This window comes from Stegostoma tigrinum, chromosome 45 (genome assembly GCF_030684315.1).
Source record: "Stegostoma tigrinum isolate sSteTig4 chromosome 45, sSteTig4.hap1, whole genome shotgun sequence".
In the NCBI taxonomy this organism is placed as follows: domain Eukaryota; kingdom Metazoa; phylum Chordata; class Chondrichthyes; order Orectolobiformes; family Stegostomatidae; genus Stegostoma; species Stegostoma tigrinum.
This window is the reverse complement of record NC_081398.1, coordinates 13,818,577-13,843,612: the sequence shown is the minus strand read 5'-3', so window position 1 is coordinate 13,843,612 and position 25,036 is coordinate 13,818,577. Positions and strand designations below refer to the sequence as shown.

Here is a 25,036-nt window from a genome sequence, read left to right as displayed (position 1 = left end):
ATGCCAGATAAAAGTTTTCACCTCACTGTCACTGGCCACATCAAAGCTCTGCATAGTGTCATTTACATTCTACTTATCACTGCAACCTGTACTGACTTAATTTGTAATTAAGTATAATGGTGTGCTGCCCAGTCTGAGGGTCAGCACTAAGGGAGCACTGCACAGTCTGAGTGCCAGTGCTAAGGGAGCACTGCACTGTGTGAGGATGTGATAATATTCTGAAAAATCAACTACATTCTCAAAATGGTAACCATCACCCAATCTTCCAAGATTCTGGAAGGAAAAGTGCAGCTTGAAAGTGTGCAGCCACCCTCTGAATTTTTAAGAAAGGAGCATGGGCAACAAAATACACAACGACAGACCAATCAGCCTTCCATCAGTGGTATGGAAAATGCAAGAATGTAAAACATGATTAACAGAAACTGGGACAAAAATGATCCGACTGGGCACAGTCAGCATGGATTTACAAATGGAACACGGTGCCTGACAATCTTGTTGGAGTATTTTTGAGCGTGTAACAAACAAAATTGATAAATGGAAGTTGATGGATGTACTAGATTTGGATTTCCCCACAGGAAGTTAGTTAGCAAAATTAAATACACAGCTTGGAGATCGTTGGCGTGGATTAATAATTGGCTGACAGGAAAGACAGTACAAATAAATAGATAATTTCCACATTGGCAGGCTGTGACGAGTGGGGTACCACAAGGATCAGTACATGGGTTCCTGCTGTCCACAATATATATCAAAGATTCCAAGGTAGGGACCAAATATAAGTTTTTAATTGATCAGATGACAAAAAGGTACAGAGGAATGTGCTGAATCTTTCTAATTTTGTACTTTACAAGTTTGTGAAAGCTCAGTCTTTGAGTGTGTTTAAGGCAGGGGTTGTTGGATTTGTAATTACCAATGCTCTTTGGATTATTGAGTTAGTATGGGTAAAACACATTGAAGCATTTGATCAACCTTGAATGCGATAAATGGCAGAACATGATGGAGGGGTTGTGTGGCCTACTCCTGTGCTTGTGTCACTAAAACAAATTTAGTTCAGTTGAAACATAAAATTCTTACAGAATCTAAGAGATCAGATGCTGGACTGTCAGGACTACTGAGGTCATGCTTTTGTGGACTGTATTATGCAGGTATGTGCTGTGAGCATGCATACTGTCTGTCCCTGTTCTCTATGTGCGTATCGTACTGTACGTGTGTTGTGTATGACTGGTCACTGTGTTTGACTGATCATTTTCACGTGCAACGGGGAGGCACTTCACACAAAAAATTGTGATTTTAGATAATAAATATATCAATTGGCATGGAGATAGCATTGGAAAACGACACTGAGGTACACATTCAGCCATCTTCTTTTAGAATGGAGGAGCAGGCTTACTCCTGCTCCTATTTCCCATGCATGTTTTAAATTCTCAAATGCAGGGCATTGTGAATCTCCAGTTGTTTAGCATTTTCAGTGCAGAAATTGATAGATTTAAGGATAACATGGGAATTAGGATATATGAAGATAGTGCAGGATCATTTACTCAGAAAAATTCACAAACGAGCAATGAGACAAGGCTGTCTTCAACTGCAGTAACATGTTAATACTGAACGATCCCACCTTCAGTCGATCAAGGTTGTGTCCGTACTCATCAAGAATTGTGGTCCCGTTATGCATCACACCGTTACCAGTCATCATCCAAGTACCTAAAGAGGGAAAAGTAACAGCATTTTTCCTTCAATGACAAGTCAGCAAGCAGAAACACAAACTTGCTTCTCTTTTCACCAGAGCTGCTTCCGCCAATAGCAAGTAGTTAGTTGGCTGGATTTATCTTGGATGTTCTCCAGGAAAAGTCCGCAACGCAAAGGCTGTTTTCTGCAGAGAGGTGAGGAACTAGCACGAGAGGAGAGAGGTGGGACGATGATGAGTTCTGGGCAAAGGGAGTGGGAAGGATGGCAGGAGGGCAAAGATTTTGGTGGGGGGGGGGGTAGAAAATGGGGGACGACAGACGACAATGACGGAGGATCAAGTGAAAGGTTGTGTGACCCAGGAAAACCCACCAGAACGGAGATTGGTCATGGTTGATGGTAACTGAAGGTAAGCAGGATTGTGGGTAGTCACGCCAATCTCAATGGATCCCGCCCACTTGTCCACCATCTTGTCAATACGGACTTGGAAGATTTCATTGCTCCTGAGGGAACGGTTGCTGAGTACCACCCCGTGGTTGAAATCATCTGTCGCGCTGTTGAGAAAGAATGACAAGAACATTAGGTATGTTTACATGACTCAAGCACTGAAACACTTATGTAAATGGTGTGAACACACTGGGGACAAATAATTAGTGTCGAAATATCCTTTTCTTGACCCTAAAACACTTCTTGAAGTCCAGTTGTAAAGTAAGAAGCACAGCTGCCAAACGATGCACAGCAAGATCCCACATACCACAACATCTTAGAATAATCTACAGTGTTTAAAGACTGGGTACATTTCGACTCAAGGCACCTTGGAAAAGTCTCCTGTTCATATCTGAAAAGACCATGTGAAAGACAAGACCAGGAAAACTTAGCGTCATATCCAAAGGAGAGTAGCACAGACAGTGCAGCATTCCTTCCAAACCACACAGAAAATGTTCACCACAATTTTCTTTATGCCCCTCTGGATGAGGCTTGAATCTAGCAGTTTGGCATTCCAAGATTTGAGTTGCAACTCAAAATAGAGAAATTGAAAGGACTCCAAAAGCTTCAAGTTATGTACGTGTTGGAAAGCAAACTGTGCATAAAATATTCACCAACAATAACATTGTGAAGCTGAATTAAAACACTCTCAAACAGTTCAGAGTCCACTTCCACCTGTATAATGGATTTTCCAGACTGGGAAATGTGACCAGACTAGAGCATCTTTTACATCGCTGTAGCTCAAGTACAATCATTTACCTTTCATTCTTTTATCTGAAGAAACAGGAGAAGGCCATCCAGCGACTTGAACCAACAGCAAATGTACGTCAATGTTTTCTTCATCCATCGTTACTCCACAAACACTCACCACTTGTCCAGTAATATCATCTCTCCATACCTAATTTAACATTTTCAACAAACCCTGCTCAGCCACTTCAACATTTTGCGGAACAGAGTTTCAGATTTGTGCTCACTTTTGTACGAGGAATTGCTTCCTGACATCACCCCAATAGGCTGGGCTCAAATTTAAAGTTCAGTCCCCATGGTCTGGATACTCCCAGGCCAACTACAGCATTGGGTCAGACACAGAGTGAAGCTTCTTCAACATTGGCCACATCAAATAATCCCAGGACATATACAGTATGGGGTTAGATTCAGAATAAAGCTGTGCACTATGGGACTTGATACAGAGCACAGCTGTACAGCATGGGCTTAGATACACAGAGTAAAGCTATAATGTTCCCCAGCAAACACTCCCAGAACAGGTACAGCACGCGGTTGGATACAGAGTAAAACTCCCTCTACACTATCCCCATTCTTCCAGGACAGGTACTGTACAGTTCAATTCCTCTTGCTTACTTACTGGGGCCTCAGTGCTGTCCTGCCATCACACACGATCGCTGCCTTCTGCCCACAGTTGGGATGGAAGAGCAGCCGCTCCACCTCGGTGTCACCTGAGTCGAATACTCGCCGCCCCACGTCTGGCGACAGAGCCCGCATGATGGCGTTGTTCCTGCGCAGTCGGTCAGAGTGGTTGTGGTTGTGGACAATGGTCACTTTCACTGCCATGCCATAGAGATCCACCACCCCGTAAACAGTGGGCAGAGTCTGGGTGGCAGCAACGCCTGTGAGAGACAGAGGGACAGGGAAGGAGACCGAAACCAAGAGAGAGAGAAAGATAGAAACAGACAGAGAATGGGGGAGGCAATGGACAAGACAGAAAGAGATACAGATCGGGGGTGGGGGTCAAGAGAGTGCACAGAAGATGGGGAGAGAAAGAAAGATGGTGAGAATGGGAGAGGGAGAACAAGATGGTAGATGGTGGGGAGTGGAGATTGAGGGTGGGATAGAGAGAGGGGGAAGGGGGCAGAAGAGCGAGAGCGAGAGGGAAGAGAATGAGGGGGAGGAGGAGAGGGAAGTGGAGAAGGCAACAGGCGGACGAGGGTAGGGTCAGAGACAGAGAGAGGGGTGAATCTGCACACTTTTGAAAGAGCGACAATATACCCACTGTTGTTGTTGAACAGTTTCTGGCAAAGTACAACTTGCTTGGCATGGCAGGATGCTGGTTATGGCATTAGACAGGCCGAGTGCCGAGCTGGGACCAAGCAAAACCATCATGAATAAAATGTAACCAGTTCAGAGAAGAAGCTTTGCCATGACCAAGACTCAAATCTGATACAAGTAGTTCGGGGATTGAATAAAACTCTTCATACCCAATTTTATGGTAAACTGTTCAGTCAGAGCAAATGATTCTTGCTTTGGTGATTCAAATTTGAGAGAGATTCTGGCTTCAAATCCCAGATGAGATTTTGCATATCACAATCAGTATAGCATACTGGCAGCACTCTTCCTTCCAAGTCTGGAGGTGAGAAGTTCAAACCTCCCTTGAGGACTTGAAAGTATAACATCGGCTGACGTTACTATGTACTCTCGGGGAATGCCATCTTCCCAGATGTAATGCTGGACCCGATCTGCTGCAGTGAATAATTCAGGTACTGTGACACTCCAACAAAAGGCAACTGCACTTATATGGGAACATTAATGTTCAGGGCTGTGGGATTAATTTGGGCACTTTTTTCAAACAGTATGATTGCTAAATGGTTTGATGTACTCGAATGTTCTATGATATCCCAGAAATGGGTAGCCCTGTTGCTTGGAACTCTTACACACCAGTTACTCGTAATGTTAAGATTTTGAGAGGGTTGCGTCTCAGCACGACACAGTGGATCACCATATTTTAGGTCCAAGTTTTAGGTCCGTTGGTAGCAGCCTCACTTCAGTTGAAAGGTTTTGGGTTCAAACTCTGATCCAGAAAATGAGTGCTTAGGCCAGGCTGATACTCCCAGGGCCAATGCTAAGGAAGCAACATTCACTCAAAAGAATCCAAATAGAGGAGGCACACAGCCGAGAGCACAGCTGCTCTCCTGAGTGGGTGCAAATGAATCTCTTGCCATTATTTTAAAGAATCATGGATAAAGGACAGCACAGAAAGTGGTCTAATCATGTCTGTACCAACCAGGAAAGAGCTATTCAGCATATTCCTACTTTCTAGTTCTCGGTCCATACCCGCTGTGGCTTATATTAAGTTTCTTTTAAAATACAGTAAGGACTTCTAACTCCATCACACTCAGGCTGTATTCTCCAGACTCCGCCACGCTCTGGTAATAATATTTCTTAAAATGCTCTCCAATGGAAGGGGAGGAACCGGAGCATGGACGGTGGTGCAGTGGTATTGTCATGAGACCTATAAATCAGAGGCCCAGGCTAATGAGGCCGAGAATCACAGAGTGCTCCAACTGTGAACCAACGTGTGTTTTAGAGTTCCAGTTCGATCTTCCCATTCAAATATTTAATTCAGCTAATAAATCTGACTCCTTAACTATGTTATCTTTCCTGTTCCATTGAGGATTTGTGTGCCTGCCCACAAATCCTCGCATCACCTTTACATCTCGCCTTACCAGCAAATGCTCTATCCTTTCTTCATGTCTATCCAGCCTTTCTCTTCAATATATCAATTCTGTCCCTCTGCTTTCCAAAATGAGGAAAGCATGCGAGTGGAGAACATTGTACAGTGCAGTGCAATGGTCTCCCGCTCAAGTGGAAACACTTGACAACACAGAACAGGCCCTTCGACCCATCCGGCTTTCATCAACCTGTCAACATCTTCTCCACCTAAAGTTCTTCGTATAACTGGAAACATTCTCTGTGTTTCTTTATTAAAATCTCTGTTTTGACACCTTCAACTGGGAGACCCTATCAGTTCTGGTACCATCCTTGTAAGTCTTTTCTCATACTCAGTATGGCTAGCTGAACAGTGTCACAAGCAGAGCCTTAGCAAAGGATCAACACAAGTCTCAGATAATTATTTTCTAATTCTCTCCAAATAAATGTTAGATCCTGGTCTGCATGTTTTTTAAATGGCCTTATTAACCTGTGCAGCTACTTTGACTGATCTGTGTATTTGCCCCTCTACCAAAGTTGGAATTTTATCCCTTTCACACTGAACAAGGACACAGAGACCAAATTAACCACAGGTTAACAGCAGCAAGTGAGGATCTTACCTTGATCGATGCCATTTATGTAAAAATGCAAAGCCCCATTGGACTTTCGCATGAGTCCAATGTGATCTCCTTCCTGCGGACACAAAGGAAAAAAAAATGCTCAAAACAGTGAAAACTGTTCTGTTTCCTGGGAAGCCGAACAACAATTTCCAGCTACACATGGACTTTGGCTTTTTGTCTATGGCTGCTGCATTTCAAGCATGAGAATCTCCTTGCTACATTCATGAAACAGAAACTGGATGATGAAAGGTACCAGGAATCAGCTGATGAGATAGTAGGGACTGCAGATGCTGGAGAATCGGAGATAACAAGGTGTAGAGCTGAATGAACACAGCAGGGACAAGCAGCACAGGAGCAGGAAGGCTGATGTTTCGACCCTTCTTCAGAAAAATTGTTTGGCCTGCTGTGCTCACCCAGCTCCACACCTTGTTATCTCTAGGAATCAGCTGATATTCCCTCCTCCTCTGTTACCCACTGCCATTGCAACCACCTGCAGAGCTTCTGTCCAGTAGCACAATGAAACCTGTCCCCAACCGCTACAAGATTGGCACACCCAATGGATTAAAACTGACGCATTTCAACATCTTGGCCTTGGGTCCAGACAACAGTGGTTGGGTTGTTTGTTCGTTTTCCTGATTCTCATTGCTAGAAATAGGGGGATGTACACATAGAATGTACAGCATAGACAGACTATTCAGCCCAACTGGTGCTTGCAGCTCTATAGCACCACAACATCAGAGGATCTTCCAGTTTCTTTCTCCCTTTTAAAATGTCCTTTTAAATACATTTGCAATACCCAGTACAGCTACTCCGTGTAGTGAGGCCGCCATTCTTACCACTCCCCAGTGATTTTTTTCTGCATTCCCGATGGGAATTATGAGTGCCTATTGCACATTGCTAGCACTTGGTTCTGATCTCCCCCTCCATTGGCCCCTTGTTGTGAGAGAAGCAGTTATATTACCTGCAGCTCATCCAGGCTAAACTCACAGTATTCCCTTCGTGTCCCCTTCCCATTGGTTAGAATTCCACAGCCGCTCATCATAATTGTTCCTGAAAAGGGAAAGGAAGGATTAGACATAGCTCCCACAACCGAAGCCCAGCACACACAATGCACCGACAGGATTCTTCTTGATGCATTGTCTGAAATGACAAGGGAAGTGCTTGCTTGGAAGTGACACAATGTTAATTTCACCACTGAACTGAAAGTATTGTGGATCTTGCAGTTGCTCCTGAGATTCAGGCTTATTTCTAGATTTACTTCTCGATTTTATTTTTAAGGGATAATGGCCAAGCACAGGCAGGTGGGACTGGTTTAGTTTGTGATTATGGTTGACATGGACTGGTTGGACCAAAGGGTCTGTTTCTGTGCTGCATGACTCTATGGCTCTTCAATAGCATTCTTCAAACACAAGGAAACTTTGCCAGTTGAGATCATCACAACACAGCAGGTGCCATACTGGGCTGACAGTCTAGTGACAACTTTAACATTTCATCTCAGAATTCTCCGATTAGTCAACATTCACCCACTTGTGTACCATCTTCAGGTCACACCATAACTGGCTAGGGTGTACTGCACAGCATCAGTTGGACCCCTTAATTTATTAATTCATGCGAATGTGAATGTTACTGGCTCGGCCAACGTTTACTGCCCATTTGTAGATGCCCTGGAGAAGTTGGTGTGATTTATTTTTCAACAATTTGGTATAGGCCAACAATTCCATTAGGGACAGACTTCCGGGATTTTGACCCAGTGACAGTGAAGGAACAGCAATGTCTTTCCAAGTCAGGATGGTGAGTGGTTCAAAAGGGAACTTGCAGGTGGTGATGTATCTGCTGCCTTTGTCTTTCTAATGGTCGTGGTCACAGGTTCGGAAGCCTTGGTGAATTTCTAAAGTGCATCTTGGGACCAGGGTCACACTGTTGCTAACATACATCAGTACGGAAGGAGTGAATGTTTGTAGATGTGGTGCCAATCAAGACAGCTGCTTTGAACTAGACAGTCACAAGCTTCTTGAGTGTTGTTGTAGCCGCAATCATCCACAGTACTTCTATAATGAGTCAAGTTCAGTTTCCAGTCAATAGTAGCCCTCAGGATATTGATGGTGCGAGAGTCAATGATGGTAACACCATTGAATGTCAAGGAGAGATAGTTGGATTTTCTTCTGTTGGACATGGCCTTTGCCTGACAATTTTGTGGTGCGAATGTTACTTGCCGCATGTTAGCTCAAGCCTGAATGTTGCCCAACTCTTGCTACATTTGGATATGGACCATTTCAGTCTGGGGTCTCATGAATTGTCTGAATATTGAGCAGTCATCAGTAAACTTCCCCACTTCTGACCTTGTGATGAAGGGAAGGTCACGGACAAAGGAGTTGGCCTTGTAACACCTAGCAGACATCAAGCACAGTTAGCACAATGAAACAGCACAAATCCCCTCCATGGTGTGCATCATTCCCACTACAGCAAGCATCAGCCACTGATTCATTGTTGCTGGGTCAAAATCCTGGAATGTCCTGACAGCAATGCGAAAAACGTAGTGCAGCAGTTCAAGACGGCAGCTTACCCTCATCTCTTCAAGGTAGGGGATAGTAAACGGTGGAAATAGTGGCATAGCAATAATGTCATTGGACTAGCAATAAAAACCTCAGAAATTTTGGGGGGCATAGGTTCGAATCTGACTATGGTAGATGGTGACATTTGAATTCAATTAAAAAAGCTCACCTATTGGTCAATCATCATAAAAACCTATCTGATTCAGAATTTGCCAAATGATCCAGCCTACATGTGACTCCAGAACAACAGCAATGTGATTGACTTTTAACCACCTTTTGGGCATAAGAACATAAGATGACCAATAAATACTGGTCTCCAAGTGAAAATAAAACAATGCCGGCCTTATCAGTGAAGGCCACATTGCAAGCATTTATATTAAAGGAAAATTTTAGTGCCTTTGAACTCAAGGATAGAATGAAAAGCAAAAGGAGAGACTTGAGACATGGGATTATTTTCACTGGAATAGGAGTGACTGTGTAGATCTAACAGGCATCCATGTATTTTTTTTAACCAGAGGTGGATTATTTCATACATGCTGTCCAACAGCAAAATCATATCCAGTCCTGGATGCTACATTCTGGAATTTGCAAGCATTGGCAGGCTGAGTACAGTCAGCACGTTGTTTGCTGTGAATCAAAAGGACGTGTTGTTTGATCCAGTTTGCCAGTCATTGAAAGCCACGGTCTATATATCTAGTATCACATTGCTCATTGTAGGTGACATGTCTTTTTGGTTTGATGGCAGCATCCTGTTGCTGGAGAACATTATTTGTGCATTTACTGCAAAGTAGCAGTGTGGGCACTCCGTTCACCTTAGAAGGCAAGAGTGTCGCAAATATTTGAACAACAGGTGATTCCAGCCTCCTGCACTGCTACTTGAGTCTATCAAATGCCCCTTTGACAGTCTGCAACGGGGAATGTGCTGACTGCGCCTCACCAGCCACACCTGCACTGTGTCCTAAAATAAATATTTTCCTGTTTTGGACATTTATTAAATAACCCAGGTTTTAGCGTAAATTTTAAAATACTGAAGGTTATTATAGAGCCCAGGCTGTTTTTGCTGCAGTGGATAGCTTGAGGCAGAGACCAATGTATGTTTCAAACTAAAACAAGATGAATGGCTGCCACAGAGGAAGATAAGAGGATTGCATGCATTTTGGATGGTCCTAACACATGTTGGCACTCAGAAAATGAGCCAAGAGCCATGTCCCATTACTAACTCCTGTGAATCAATGCGAGTGGTCAGCATTGACATCATCAACAATCTGCTCGCCCTCTTGGATGGTGCCCACATCAGAATGTTCGGCAGGGGTGGGAGTTGGCTCGGCTGCAATGCCACACAGTCCATCTGGTGGGCAAACACCAATCACCTGGGAGAGGTTTACATACAGTACCCACAAACCCACACCCTGGCAAGGGATATCAGTGAATGGCAGACAATGTCACAATGTGGGTAATTGCAATAAGATTCCACAAACAACAGTGTTTATAGAGAGATTCAGTTTGCCCAGTGACCATGCTGCTCTTCTTCCTTCAGAATCAGTACTGAGAGAGTACTACACAGCTGGAAGTGCTGATTCTTTTCGATGACACATTAATCCAATACCCCATCTGCCCTTGCTCAAACAGCAACTATTTAAAGGAGAACACGGGAAGTTCTCTTGTGTTCTGACCCAATATTTATTTCTCAAGCATCAGTCAAAGGGCCTTTTGCAATGCTGTAGATTTCTATGACTCTATGACTAAGATATGTAAGAGGTTGCTAGGGCAGTTGGCTAAAATCTGTGTCAAAGAGGTAGCTGTTAATGAGCGTCTTATTGTGACGGTTGGGGCAGAGGGATAGAGGAAAGGTGTCATATCGGGCTACAAGACAGAAAAGGCTGATCAAGACAATAACAGTCAAAATAAACATCTAACCATTCTAATCCCATTTTCCAGCACTTGACCTTTCGCTTTATACGCTGAGAGATGGGCAGAAAGTTTTAGTAAGGATATTCCAGAACTCAGGGCCTATGCAGCTGAAAGAACAGCCACCAATAGTGCAGAAAAGGAAATTGGGAGATGCTTGAGAAGCCAGAGTTAGAAGACTGTAGAGATCTTGGAGGGTCATGGGGCGGGGGCAGGTTTACAGAAATAGGGAGAGTTGGGTCTTAAGATGGATTATCAAGATAGTATTCTAGGTGCTGAGAAGGTCATCGTGATAGGAAGGAATGTAGGTGTTGGAGGAGGTTGCTAATACTGTGAAGGCTGTAAGACGTTACCAAGTTCAGAAGCATGGCGGGGGCTGGAGGAGGTTACAGAGATAGGGAAATGGCAAGGCTATGGAGAGATTTCAAAACGAAGATGAGAATCTAAACTCAAAGTACTGCTTGACTGGGAGTCAAGAAAAGCCAGCGAGCATGGTCAGAGGACAGTGGTGATGAGAAATGGACGATCAGAAACAGGAGACACTGTTGCAAATGCGTTGAAATTTATGAAGGTGGGAAGGCAATAAATCCAAAGATTATTTCCCCAGTGCAAGGGCAAAGGAGAATCTCCCAACCTGAACGGAGATTGGTCATTGTTGCTGGGTAGTCCAAATTGTTTGGGTTGTGCACAGTGATACCAATCTCGATCGAACCCGACCACTTGTCCACCAACTTGTCTATCCGGATCTATTGAGGAAGCAAAGACAAGTTCATTAATGATTTTTAATGCATACAAAGCCAAGTGAAATGTTACATACACATTCAATTTTAAATCAACTTATTTATTTGATTATAACACTTACAGAAACAGAGACAGGGTATACAAAGATAGTGCCTCACACAACAATCATAATGACATTGTCCTGAATGTCTGCAACGTCATATTCACCTTCATAGCTCCATATTTAAGGGGGAGAATATCAGGGATTTCACCTTTAATTCTGACTTCCAACATGAAGTGTGACTAAGTTCTGAATGACCTCATCTTGTTTCAGCTACAGAATACAGAACTCGTGATCTCAAAAACAAACAGAATACACTTCTCTTTGTACTAAATAACATCCTTTTTATATCATCTGATACATAACATTATTGTATCAAAGATACATATTGTATCAATGCCACGTCAGATTTGCCAACAAAGGAAACTACTTCAAGAGGAGGACTGATAAACTCAGTCACTGAGCTGTGCAGCGTAAGGGTCAATAGTTTTTTTAGACACTAATAACATCAAGAGATATAGGTCAACATGTGAAAATGACACTGAAGTAGACGATCAGTCATGAAAATGAATGTTAATGCAGGCTCAAGTGGCTCAATGGCATATTCCTCCTCCCATGTGCCTCATAGGCAGAAGAGGAGTCAGAATTATACAGCACAGAAAAGGCCCTTTTCGGCCCATTGAGTCTACACTGACACAACTACAGCAAAGGATCGCTAATCCCAATTTCCTGCACATGTCCCATATCCCTTAATGTTATATTTCAAGCGCTCATCCAAACACTTTTTAAAGGTTCTAAGGTTTCCAACCTCCTCTACCTTCCCAGGCAATGCATTCCAGATTCCCACCACCCTCTGTGAAAAAGTTTTTTCTCTAATCTGCTCTGAATCTACTGCCCCTTACCTTATAACTATGCCCCCTCATGACTGACCCCTTGGCCAAGAGGAACAACTGCACTTTATTCACACTATCCATACTCATCACATCAAAAAGCAATTATCACTCCCACCAAAAGCAAAGTTGCTGGAGAAGCTCAGCAGGTCTGGCAGCATCTGCAAAGGGAAAAATCTGAGTTAATGTTTTGGGCCCAGTTTTTTCCTTCACAGATGCTGCCAGACCTTGCTGTGCTCCTCCAGCAACTTTGTTTTTGCTCCCGATTTACAGCATCCACAGCTCTTTCGGTTTTTAATAATCACTCCCAGGGCTGATTCTTGTGGTACACCACGGATATCGGCCTCCAGTCATTCAAACAGCCTTTGTGTCCCGCTATTAAGCCAGTTCCTGATCCATTTCACCAAGTTTCCCTGACTTCCACGTGCTTTAACCTTCACAATCCGTCTCCCATGTGGGACCTTGTCAAAAGCTTTGCTAAAATCCATGTAAACTACATCAGCTGAACTTCCCTCATTCACACAGTTGATCACATTTTTAAGAAATTCTAACAAATCTGACAGGCATGATCTTCCTTTTACAAAGCTACGCTGGCCACCAGAATTTTCTCCAACACTATCTCTACAACTGATGAGACACTGACCCGGTGCACAATTTCCTGGTTCATCTCTACCATACTCCTTGAAAGGTGGAACCACATTAGCCGTCCTCCAGTCTTCTGGCACTTCCCTCATGCCAGGGAGGAATAAAAATTTATGTCAGAATCCCTGCAATTTCCTGTGTCACCTCCCACAGCAGCCTGGGATGCAATTCATCTAGGCCAGGAAATGTCCCCATTTTTAAGCCTAACAGAGCCTCACACCTCCATGGACCTCCAAGAGGCTTTGGGAATCCTGTAGATATATACGACACTGGGACCTTGAATGTCATAAAATTTCCCCAAAATGCTTCATAACAGCACTAACACTTACACATTTAAGGAGACAGTCAGGGAGATGATTGAAGGCATTGGTTGGTTTTAATGACATAGAAAAAGAGTTCTCTAGCTGCTAGGTTCAGGGATACAGCTCCAATATTCAGGGTCATACATCTGACAGCACAGTCATTTATAACGAGCAAAGGAAACTAAAAATATTGAAAAGATTAGACGGGAAGGGGTATAGATATTCTGAAGTGATGTGAAATTGGTAGGGGATGAGAGAGATAGGGTTAGGGCAAAGCAATGGAGGAATTTGATATGGTTGGAAATTTTTAACACCAAGATTCTGCTTAACCAGAAACTGATGTAGCTCTGCAGGGAGTGAAGACAAAGTGGCAAAAGAAGAAAGCACACTTCACCTGCTTTTGGTGACATTGTTAGATAGAAGGGAATGTGTAACAGCAACATTGTCAGATCCCAACAATTACTGTACAACTCAAGTGAACTAGGATGATTAACAGAGGTGAAGGCACTGGATAATTGTAGCACAGTATAGAAAGGTAGGAGTTACGAAATCAATCAAACTCTTCAGAGAATTTGGAAAAGCCAAGTTATGGGAAGTAGCCTTGGAGAAAATAATCACAATTCATGTGAACCAAAGATGCCCACCACTTCATCCCACAGTTTGGTGAGTCAGACCATAAGGCTGTGCTTCTTTTCCTGGCTTACAAGCAGAAACTGAACCATGAGGATCTGGTACAGAAAGTCATACAGGGCTGGTCTGAGGTAATGGATGGGCTCCTACATGTCTGCTTAGAGTCAGACTGGCCCATACTCAAGAACTCAGCAGCCAACATAAATGATTATGCCACAACCATCACAGACTTCATCAATAAGTGTGTTGAAGACTGCACGCCAACGAAGCTAAACCAAGCGTTCCCCAAACAGAAACTATGCATGTACTACAGCAGCCACTCCCTACTGAAGTCTTGGTCCGAGGCATTCAAGTCAGGTGGTGATCTTAACCTCTACAGGAAATCTAGGTATGATCTTCACAAAGCCGTCAGGGATGCCACGAGACAAACTAGGCTCCCAGGCTGACCACACAAACACAAGTCAACTGTGTCGTGGCTTATAAGATTTAACAGGCTACAAAGTGAAGTCCAGTCGAATCGCTGACGACAACGCATCCCTCCCTGATGAGCTCAATCCATCTTATGCTCGCTTCGAACAGAAGGTCAGTGAAATGACCAACAGCCTCAGGTGTACCTGTAACCACAGTCACTGCCCACAGACATCAGATCGGCCTTTTTGACAGTGAACCCAGTGGCAGCGACTGGTCTGGATGAATTCCACGACTGCGTATTCAGATCTTGCATGGACCAGCTGGCGGGAGTATTTGCAGGCATCCTTAACCTCTCCTTACTGTAATGTGAGGTTTCCACCTGCTTCAAGATGACCACTATCATTTCAGTGCCAAAGAAAAATCTGATAAGCACATTAATGATTATCACAAGGTAGCTCTGACAGCCATCATTATGAAGTGCTTCGAGAGGTTGATAATGGCACACATTAGCTCCAGCCTCCCAGAATGCCTTGACCCACTATCATTTGCTGACTGTTGTAATAAGTCTTTGGCAGACACCATCTCCCTGGCCCTATGCTCATTCCTGGCACACCGAGATAACAAGGGCACCTATGTCAGACTCCTATTTACTGACTTTAGCTCCACCTTCAACGCCATAATTCCAACCAAACTCATCTCAAACTTGGGCACCTAGGACTCTGCTCCCCACCCTGCAACTGGATCAACTTGCTGACCCAAACACCTCGATCAGTAAGGATAGGTGACCACACCTCCTCTACAATAATCCTTAACACTGGTGCCCCGCAATGATGTGTACCAAGCCCCTTACTATACTCATTATACACTCAACTGTGTAGTCAAATTCAGCTCTGACCCATTTACAAATTTGCTGATGGCACCATTGTAGTGGGTCAGATCTCAAACAACAAGACAGAGTACAGGAAAGAGATAGATAGCTTAGTGGCATAGTGTAAAGACAGCAATCTCTCCCTCAACGTCAGCAAAATAAAGGAAGTGATCATTGACTTCAGAAAGTGGAGTGGAGAACATGCCTCAGTCTGCATCAATGGGACTGAGTGGAGTAGGTCAACAAGAGCTTCAAGCTCCAAGTAGCAAATATCACAACAATCTATCCTGATCTGTCCAGGTCAATGTTACAGTCACGAAAGCTCACCAATGCCTCTACTTCCTCAAAGATAAGCAAATTCAACATGTCCCACAATGACTCTGACCAATGTGAGTTTGCTCGCTGAGCTGGAAGGTTAGTTTTCAGACGTTTTGTCACCACTCTAGGTAACATCATCAGTGAGCCTCCGCTGAAGCGCTGGTGTTATGTCCCGCTTTCTATTTATTATAATAAATAGAAAGCGGGACATAACACCAGCGCTTCAGCGGAGGCTCACTGATGATGTTACCTAGAATGGTGACGAAACGTCTGAAAACTAACCTTCCAGCTCAGCGAGGAAACTCACATCGAGAAACTCAAGCTGAGCCACAAATCTTCTCAAAACTCGCTAGGCTCTGACCAATTTTTATAAATGCACCACAGAAAGCATTCTATCCAGATTCATCACAACTTGGTCTGGCACTCTCTCTGCTCAAGACCGTAAGGCATTACACAAGAGTTGTGAACGAAGCCCAGTCCATCACAAAAACCAGCCTTCCTTTCATTGACTATGTTCACACTTTCTGCTGCCATGAGAAAGCAGCCAACAGAATCAAAGACCCCTCCCATTCCAGTTATACTCTCTTCCACCGTCTTCCATCAGGCACAACATAGAGAAGCTTGAAGCCAACAGATTCAAGAACAGCTTCTTCTCTGCTGTTGTCAGACTTAAGACTAGATCTCTTGTATATTAGAGTTGATCTTTCTCTGCAGCTGTAACAGTTTATTCTGCATTCTGTTCTATTTCCCTAATGTATTTACAATTTGTCTAGTTAGCACACAAAACCCTAACCCTATCGCACACAAAACAATGTTTTTCACTGTATCTCAGTATGTGACAACAATTAAATAAAATCAAAATAGCAGAAGTCATGAACAGATATAACAAGAAGCCTTATATGTGGCAGTGTCATATTTAAACTATGGTGAAGAAAAGCATGGTTTCAGACAGATATTTAGAACATACAAAACAGAGATTAAAAGCCATCGTGCTTATTTAAATGAAGCAATTGCCTCTCCTGCCTATGAATTAAGCTTGCTCCATGTTTATATTTATCCTGTTTATCTGCAGTACATCATATGAAACACACAAAGGTGGTTTGACGAACAGTAAATATTAGTGACTCACCAGTCATATTCCTCAATATTACAAAATAAACATCCATCAAACTTGGCTCTGAAAGTTTTAATTAAGCCAGCACCCAGTGTGTCTTGGAAAAGAATATTTCAGCTGGGGAAATATGTTGCTCATCTCTTTTTAAAAGAGCTCACTATCATTCTAAACTGATGAACCCCACCCACAGACAACTGATTCTCTATTAACCCCATTAAAGCCCTTTTATGATTTTGAACATTTCACGAACAATCACAGCTGTATAACTTCTAAACTTAGAGAAATTTGATGCAGTCTGTTGACATACATTCAACTCCTTCAAGCCCTACCAGTAACCTGGTGAATCTGGAGCCTACTCCCAACCAAAGTCAATATATCTTAACTAAGTGCAGCCGCTCCAGCTGAGGTTCCTGAAGTATTTCTGCCTCATATTCAGACTCCAATGCCCCCAAGATAACAGCCACACTTGACTCACCTCTGACTTATCTTTCCTAAATTGTGCACAAGTTTCAAATGATTTGTGAATCTGTCTCTGTCCTCCCAAGCACCTCATGGATTGTCAAGAAAAAACCATTTTGATGTGCCTTTCTCGGATGGTAGAAGCCTCACACTTTCTCATGTTGTCCATCCAGGAAAAAGCAGCCCTGACTAAGCAGTGCCACATTTGCCACCTTCAACATTCATCCCCTCCACTCGCAATTCAAAGTAGCAGCTGTGCACATCATCTACAAGATGAACAGAAATTTACCAGTGCTGTTCTGACAACACCTTCCAAACTCACACCACTACAATCTAGAAGGACAAAGGAATAGAAGATACATGAGAACTTCACTTAAAAGTTGTCCTCCAAGAAATCTGACAAATATACCACTGATTCTCACAGTTACTGTACCATAATCCCTGAACTCACACCCTAACAACATTGTGGATGCCCCTAGACCACGTGGACAGCAGTGGCCCAAGAGGCAGCTCACCACCACCTTCTCAAGGGAAACTAGGGATGGACCACAGTGGTTCAAGGATACAGTTCACCACCACCACCTCCAGGGCAATTCGGGATCTGAAATCCATATCGGCCCAGCCAATACAGATAGCCCATGAACAAATAAATTTGAACGGCTACTGTTCTGGCCATTCATTTCTTCAAAATCAATATGGAGTCTCCTGCTGCCATCTATACAATTTTCCATCTCCTGCCTCCAATTCAATGTCAGCTGCTAACCTGGCTGCACATCTCCCTCTTCCCTTCCCAATTCATTATAAACATGGGAAAAGTGGTGGCTCCATAAGAAAACATTCAGCATCATCGCTAGTCACATCCTATTTACTCAAGATATTGCATTTATTGCAAAATTGCATTTGCCCTGACTCTGATTTCTACCTTCACATCCATGTTGCAAGCTTAAATCCAATTCTGTGCAAGATCTTTTTTACTTATGATTGCTCGTATAGAACACAGAACAGTAGAGTGTAGGAACAGACCTTTTAACCCACCACATCTACACAAACTATTGCGCTATTGTGGACTAATCCAATCTGCCTGCAGATGGTACACATTTCTGTCAGTCATGTATCTGCCTAAATGCCTCAAACTTTGCTACTGTATCTGTTTCTACCACTTCCCCTGGCAGTGCATTCCAGGGACCTACCATACTCTGTGTAAAACACTTAATTCCCAACATTTCCCTTAAACTTTCCCCTCTCTCACCTTAACCCCATGGCATGTAGTATTTGGCATCTTCACCCAAGGAAAAACACACTGATTATCTACCTATTCATGCCTCTCAATATTATTCACTTCTATCAGATTGTCCAATGCTCTACCAAAAACAATTCAAGTTTGTCCAACCCTCTTCTTATAGTCGATACACTCTAAACCAAGTAACATTCTGGTAAGCCTCTTTTGCAACTCTCCAAAGTTTCCACATCCTTTCTGTAGTGTGGTGACCAGAATGGCACACAACGCCCCAAACGTGGCCTAAATAAAATTTTGTACAACTGCAACATGACATCCCAATTTCTAAACTCAGTGTCATGACCAATTAAACATACTGAATGCCTTTTACCCATCTTATCCACTTGTGTTGCCACTTTCAGGGAGCCACACTCCAGTATCCCAACATCCCTCAGTATATCAATGCTCCCAAGAGTCCTGCCACTTACTGTACACTTTCCTCTTGCATTTGACCGGCCAAAATGCATTTACATTTGTCCAGATTAAACTTTAGCTGCCATTTCTCTGCCCAATTTTCCAACTTATCGATATCCTGCTGTACCCTTTGACAAGTATTTTCATAATCCATAACTCTGACAATTTTTGTGTCGTCTGCAAACTTACTAATCAGACTATGTATCTTTTGTCATCTAAATGATTTATATACATATTACAGAATTAGGTCTCAGAGCACTGATCCTTGTGAATCAGTAGCCTCAAAGTTAAGTCATGCCAGAAAATAAATTGTACCTAACTGAAGTATCTCAAAATAAAACCAAAGAACTGCAAATGCTGGAAATCAGAATAAAAATAAAAAAAAGCTGGAAAAACTCAGCAGGTATGCTAACAGCTGTGGAGAGAAAGCAGAAATTTCAGGCCCAGTGACCCTTCTTCAGAAGTATCTCAGTGTGTCAGTCGTAAACACAAAAGCATTAAGTTGGACAGTGAGACTCAAATGACGTTTTCAGTTCCTGCTCCAAACTCATTTCCTAGTCACTGACTATATCCATTCCTCAGGCAAAAGCCTCGAGATGAAACCAGTTTGTTCACAATCAGATGTCCTTCTGACTGCTATCCATGGTGCCACTAAGACCACCTATAGCCACCTCCAAAGTATCATACGTCATTTCCCGCTTCAGTTCATCTGCTGCTGAAAACTTCATCACCTCTGAACTTGACTTTTCAGAGGCTCTCGTGGCTGGTCTCCCACATTGTCCCGTCTGTAAGCTTAACAGCATCTAAAAAACTCTGCTATCCACATCTTAACTTGCACAAAGTTCTGAAGGCCTATTCTACCCAATAATTTTAAAATTCTCATCCTTGTTTTAAAGCTCCCCTGTGATCTCTCCTCCTGTTATCCTGAAACCTCCTTCAGACTGCCAATTCAGAGAGATCTTTCTGCCCTTCTAATTCTGGCCTCTTAAACATCCTCCATTTCCTCTTGCTCCATCACTGACAGCCAGGTGATCAACTGTTTGGGCCAAAAGCTTTGGAATGCCCTCCCTGAACCTCTTTGAGCCCTAGTTCAATTTCCACCTTTAAGATGCTCCTGTAAACACAATCTCATTGACCAAGCTTTATGTCATAGAATCTCAGAATTTACAGTAAGGCCATTCGACCCATTGGGTCTGTACCAGCTCGCGAAAGAATTATCCAGCTAGTCCCATTCTCTAACTTTATCTCTGTAGTCCTCTTAATTCATCACTTCCAAATACACATCCAGCTCTCATTTGAAACTTCCTATGGAAATCGCCTCCACCACTCTCCCAGGCAGCGCATTCCAAATCCTAACAACACTCTGAGGAAAGAAATTTCTCATCTCATTTCTAGCTCTGTTGCCAACAATCTTGAAATTGTGACCCCTAGGTCGAACATAACAAGTAACGAAAACAGAATATCCCTCTTTACTCTGTCCAAATCTTCATAATTTTGAACACCTCAATAAGGTCACCTTGTTATCTTAATAAAAACTGAAAGAATTGTGGATGCTGTAAATCAGGAACAAAAACAAAGTTGCTGGAAAAGCTCAGCAGGTCTGGCAGCATCTGTGAAGAAAAAAAAAATCAGAGTTAACGTTTTGGGTTCGGTGACCCTTCCTCAGAACTGAGGCTATCTTGCCTGCACCAAGCAGAATAAGCCCAATTTCTCTAATCTTTCCTTGTACTCAAAATCTTTCACTGCTGTTATTATTCCAGTACATCTCCTTTGAAATCTCTCTGGGGATCTTACCTACCATCTCCTTATGAGAGTTGGTCAAATTTAGTTTTTGAATGTTCATGTGAAAGACATGAAACAAATAAGTTGTTGCACTGGCGCACATATTCTGCAATGAAAACCATGTTTGTTGTACACAACTTCTACACTGTATGCCAACCTCTAAAAATGGCAACATTTAGGGAAGACAGTTCCAAAAGGACACTAAATTTGACTGGGTTCCAAAATATTAGTTACCTTCAACACGGTCCAGGAACAAGGCAGCTTTATCATACAATTCCTACAGAGTGGAAAGAAGCCATTTGGCCCATCAAGTCAGCACCGACGTTCTGAACAGCATCCCACCCTGTCCCAGCCTTACGCTCTATCCCCGTTACCCCACATTTAGCATGGCTAATCCACACCTGGACAGTGTAGATAATTTAGAGTGGCCAATTGACCTAACTCTCATCTCTGGACTGTGGGAGGAAGCCGGAGGAAGCCAGAGGACGCAGAGGAACCCAACACAGACACCAGGAGAACGTGCAAACTCTGCATAGATAGCCTACCCAGGGCTGGAATTGAACTTGGGCCCCTGGTACTTTTAGGCACCAGTGCTAACCACTGTGCCAGTGCAACCTTTTCAACAGCCCAATTTCAAAGGACAATGAAAGGCAGGTTCAATTGTGAATGGCAGTTAAAAAGCAAATGCATATGAAAGACACAGAGAGAAAGGGAGAGGAAGCAAGCTCCAGGCAGCAACAGTGCTGCCTTTTACTGTAATGCCGGAAAGGCAAACTGACCTATACTGGTTCTGTGCAGGGGACTCAATGAGGAGTCCCAAAATCAATTGGATAGCTCCATTCGGCTAGGAGTTCAGAAAGGCCTGGAAGACGCAGGAGCTTAAAAAAGCTTGGAAATAATTCAGCACAGCTGAGATTGGGTTTTAAAAAGCCCACAAATACTATTTGCTTGATGCAACTGAGTAAGAATAGAGTTTAGGGGAAATTCAAGGTGCAATACTAGCATGGTAAACCTGACAGACAGTGAAAAGCTGAAAATACAAGTGTGGCTAAGTGCTGGAGTGCAGTGTCCAGAATCCAGCCGACGGCAGACCCCCAGAAAAGGTCTTGAAATACAAGAACGTGAGTTATCTGTCAGGCTGTCCATCATGGAGAATGAGCTTGAAGGCCAGATCATCGATAGTGATAAATGGGAATGCTTTGCAAAGTTTGACCAAGAGCTGATTATCCACTGTGTCACTGACATTTGGGGCTGGGGCGAGGGGGAGGCATTGTGGAGAAATCCACAGGATTCGCATTTGCACTAAGCTGAATATTTGATCACAAATTGTTACCTGCATTTGACTTGTGTTAATTCTGGATGTTAGAAAACAAATTGTACACACATTGTTGATTGTACTCCTGTTCTGTATAGAAAAACCATGGAATCGTGCCTTTACTCTCTTAATAAGTGCATGGAATCTAACACTTTTGTCAACTTTTAAAATAAATTGCTGGTCAGATGAAAACAAAGTTACAAGTCTGACCCAGCATCGTCACAATTACCCCAACAGCCAGTAGTGTGCAGATATTGGTCATTATTGTCTAATTATTTGATCTCCAGCCTCTTTTGTCAGTTAACTGCAGAAAACCTGCCAACTGTTGGCGTTGTACATGCAAAAACTATCTGGGGAAGAGGACAAACATGCTGGTATGCTTACCAGACCAGTTATCCACAGAACAGGAGTTTAAAATCACATTTTGCAGTTAGGAAAATTAATTTATTTAAAAGAAAATGGCATAAATCAGAAACCGGTATCAGTGTAGCAAAGTGAGAGACTGTAGGTTTGCGGAAATAACCACCAGATTGACAAGTTGCCCTGTACAGAGTTAACTTTTGTCTTTATTTGCGCTGGGTTTGTAAATGGCTCCTGTGGCCTTATCAATGGGGATGAGCTTCCTGCCCTCAGTTATACCGAACTACTTCAGATCAAGAAGACTCAACACTAACATTCCAAGATCACAAGGTCAAAGCACAACAGCAACCGCCACATACAGACCATGATAAGCAGGAGGGTGGAAACGGTTTGACTTTGTCAAGTCAATTCTAAGCAAAGCATTGGAGGCCACGCTGGTGGGAAGGCAAGATGGAGAGGGGAGGAAAAGATCAGTTAAAATGCAGGGATCAATTAACACGACCTGATACTAGACAGCTAATTAAGCTACCACTGCTCACCTCAAACATCTCATTGTCCCTCAATGGGCGGTTGGTCATGACGACGCCATTGTTGAACTCGTCAAGCGGGCGGCGACGCTCGGCTGTCTTGTTGTTGTTGCTGAGCTTGATGAGGGTGCCACACTTCTCGTGGAAGAGAAGGGCATCGTTGGAAGTGACTGAGCAGCTGCCATCCAGCGGGCTGCCTAGGCTGACGTTCAGCAAGCTACCACTGTACGCTGAGAGAATAGCATTGTTCACAACATCCGACAGCTCCATCCCAACAAAACCTGGAGAGGAATGGGAGGAATGTGGTGCAAGAGTGGGAAGGGTTGAGACAGCAAATGGATAGGCAAGAGGGAGAAAATGATGGGGGTGTGCAGGAAAGATGAGGGAATATGGGGAGCAAGAGAGAGGAAAGTGGGGGGAGTGGGGGCGAGAGGAAGGGAAAGTGCAGGTGGAGTGGAGAGTGAGGGAAAGTAGGGGAGGATGAGAGGTGTAGCAAAGAGGGAGGGAAAGTGGGGGAGACACAGAGACAAAGGGAAAAGAGAGATAAGTGGAAAGCGGGAAGAGGAGGGAGGAAGGAGCGAGGGGGGAAGGGAAAGGGGGAGAGCAAAAGCAAAGCAGAGGGAAAACAGTTACAGAAGTAGTAGGTGGGAAGACAGAGTGGGCAAAATGTTACAGGCAGTCACCTAATAATGAAACGTTAAAAATTCCATCTACCACCAAATGTTGAGTTTAAACCAGATGTCTTTTGGACTTCTGGACAGCACTTTCACTCCCTCCCCTTGAGGCATATCTTCTCCTCCCATACAGTGCTATCTACACTCCCGCCCTTGGGAACATATCAAAACAGAACTATTTTATCTTTGCACCTCTAGACCAGGTTGAACCATATCAAGCAACACAGTCTCACATTCTTGTATCAAAACAAACTTTCTGTCCTCCAACATCTAGCTGCTGGCTGTCTGCTGAAAAGATTCCTCACTGCCCTCTCCACACTCACCAATTCCAGTAACTTTGAGTCACACTTGTACTATACATTAGGATTATACCTACCATTCCCCAACAACTAAAGATTCTCCTTTCAAGTCCCTGTGATTCCAAATCTTTCTCCTTCCAGTCTCATCTCCCTTCGTACTCCCCAGTTCATCTCCACAGCAGTTCACTCTATTCACTCCATTTTCACACATTCCACTATAAAGACCACAATGTATCATTTTACTTTATTTTGATTGAGGATGGAAATGGGAAAGTGGCTATTTCAAAATCAAATACCGTGGATGAAATTGCCAGATGTTGGAAAACAACTTGCTGAAACTTATTGAGAGTTGTATTTATGCGCTCCTTTGTTCAAGCAGGTAAGATAAGAATGTTTGTGACCAGGTTGTGAACAGAGTGAGGTTCATCCAGCGACAGGTAGCTGATCAGTTTGCACAATTGTGACTGGTTGTGGATGCCAGAGGGTATCAGCCGAAAGACAACTGGTTGGAGGGCAACTGAACAGCTAGTATGTGACAGCAATACATGGAGGAAGCTCACAGACTGGAAGAAGGAGTCGCGGACTCTCCCTCGCTGCCTGCAGTAAAAGTACTGAAGCAAATCACTGGTACAGTTATATATTGATAATTCGCAGTTTTGTTTTGTCGGTGGTTAGCATTAATTTGCTTGGAAAAAATAGGAGATCCTGTTGAGCACAGGAACCTGGCCCATGATTACTGTTCACTTGATTACATCAGACAGGTACACTGGGGACTTATATACTTTGCTTAAATCGTTAATGTTTATGACCACATTGGGAGTCATGGGGCTTGGCAATCAGTGCACTTTTCCAAGTGGACCATAACAACACTTTTCTCTTAACCCACAGCAAGTTGTTGTGATCAGAAAATCTGGGAGAAGATTTGGAAAGGAGATTTGGAAAAAAATCCACAAAAGAAAAGTAGGGCAACTGGGAAGGAGTAGTGTTATGAGACTAATTGAACATTACTTGTTAATAGCTACCCTGGGCACCATGGGCTGAATGTTCTCCTGCACTCCATCAATGGTTCTGTCCCAACCCAAACATCGGTGAAGCCTTCACTTGTCATAAGACACTTCAGACTGGACTATTCCATTGTCCTCCTGTTCTTTCCTTAGTCATGGGACGTGGACTTTGCTGGTAGGCCAGCATTTATTACCCGATTCTAACTGCCCTTCAAAAGGTGGCGAGTTGCCTTCTAGATCTTTGTCAGTCGTCGATTGCAGGGACACCACAATGCTATTAGGG

General features: G+C 43.4%; 1 protein-coding gene across 5 annotated transcripts in view; it reads right to left on the bottom strand.

Annotated features, from left to right (window-relative positions):
- Nucleotides 1-25,036, bottom strand: part of neurl4 (neuralized E3 ubiquitin protein ligase 4) — a 118,608-nt gene that overhangs the window by 74,741 nt on the left and 18,831 nt on the right. For all 5 annotated transcript variants that reach the window (XM_059642604.1, XM_059642606.1, XM_059642603.1 and 2 more), the window contains exons 3-9: nucleotides 22,789-23,057; nucleotides 11,322-11,433; nucleotides 7,189-7,277; nucleotides 6,228-6,300; nucleotides 3,530-3,791; nucleotides 2,053-2,234; nucleotides 1,613-1,698 (exon numbers count right to left, since the gene is read on the bottom strand). In XM_059642604.1, the coding sequence (XP_059498587.1) occupies nucleotides 1,613-1,698; nucleotides 2,053-2,234; nucleotides 3,530-3,791; nucleotides 6,228-6,300; nucleotides 7,189-7,277; nucleotides 11,322-11,433; nucleotides 22,789-23,057 (1,073 nt within the window). The remainder of the gene's footprint in view (nucleotides 1-1,612; nucleotides 1,699-2,052; nucleotides 2,235-3,529; nucleotides 3,792-6,227; nucleotides 6,301-7,188; nucleotides 7,278-11,321; nucleotides 11,434-22,788; nucleotides 23,058-25,036) is intronic.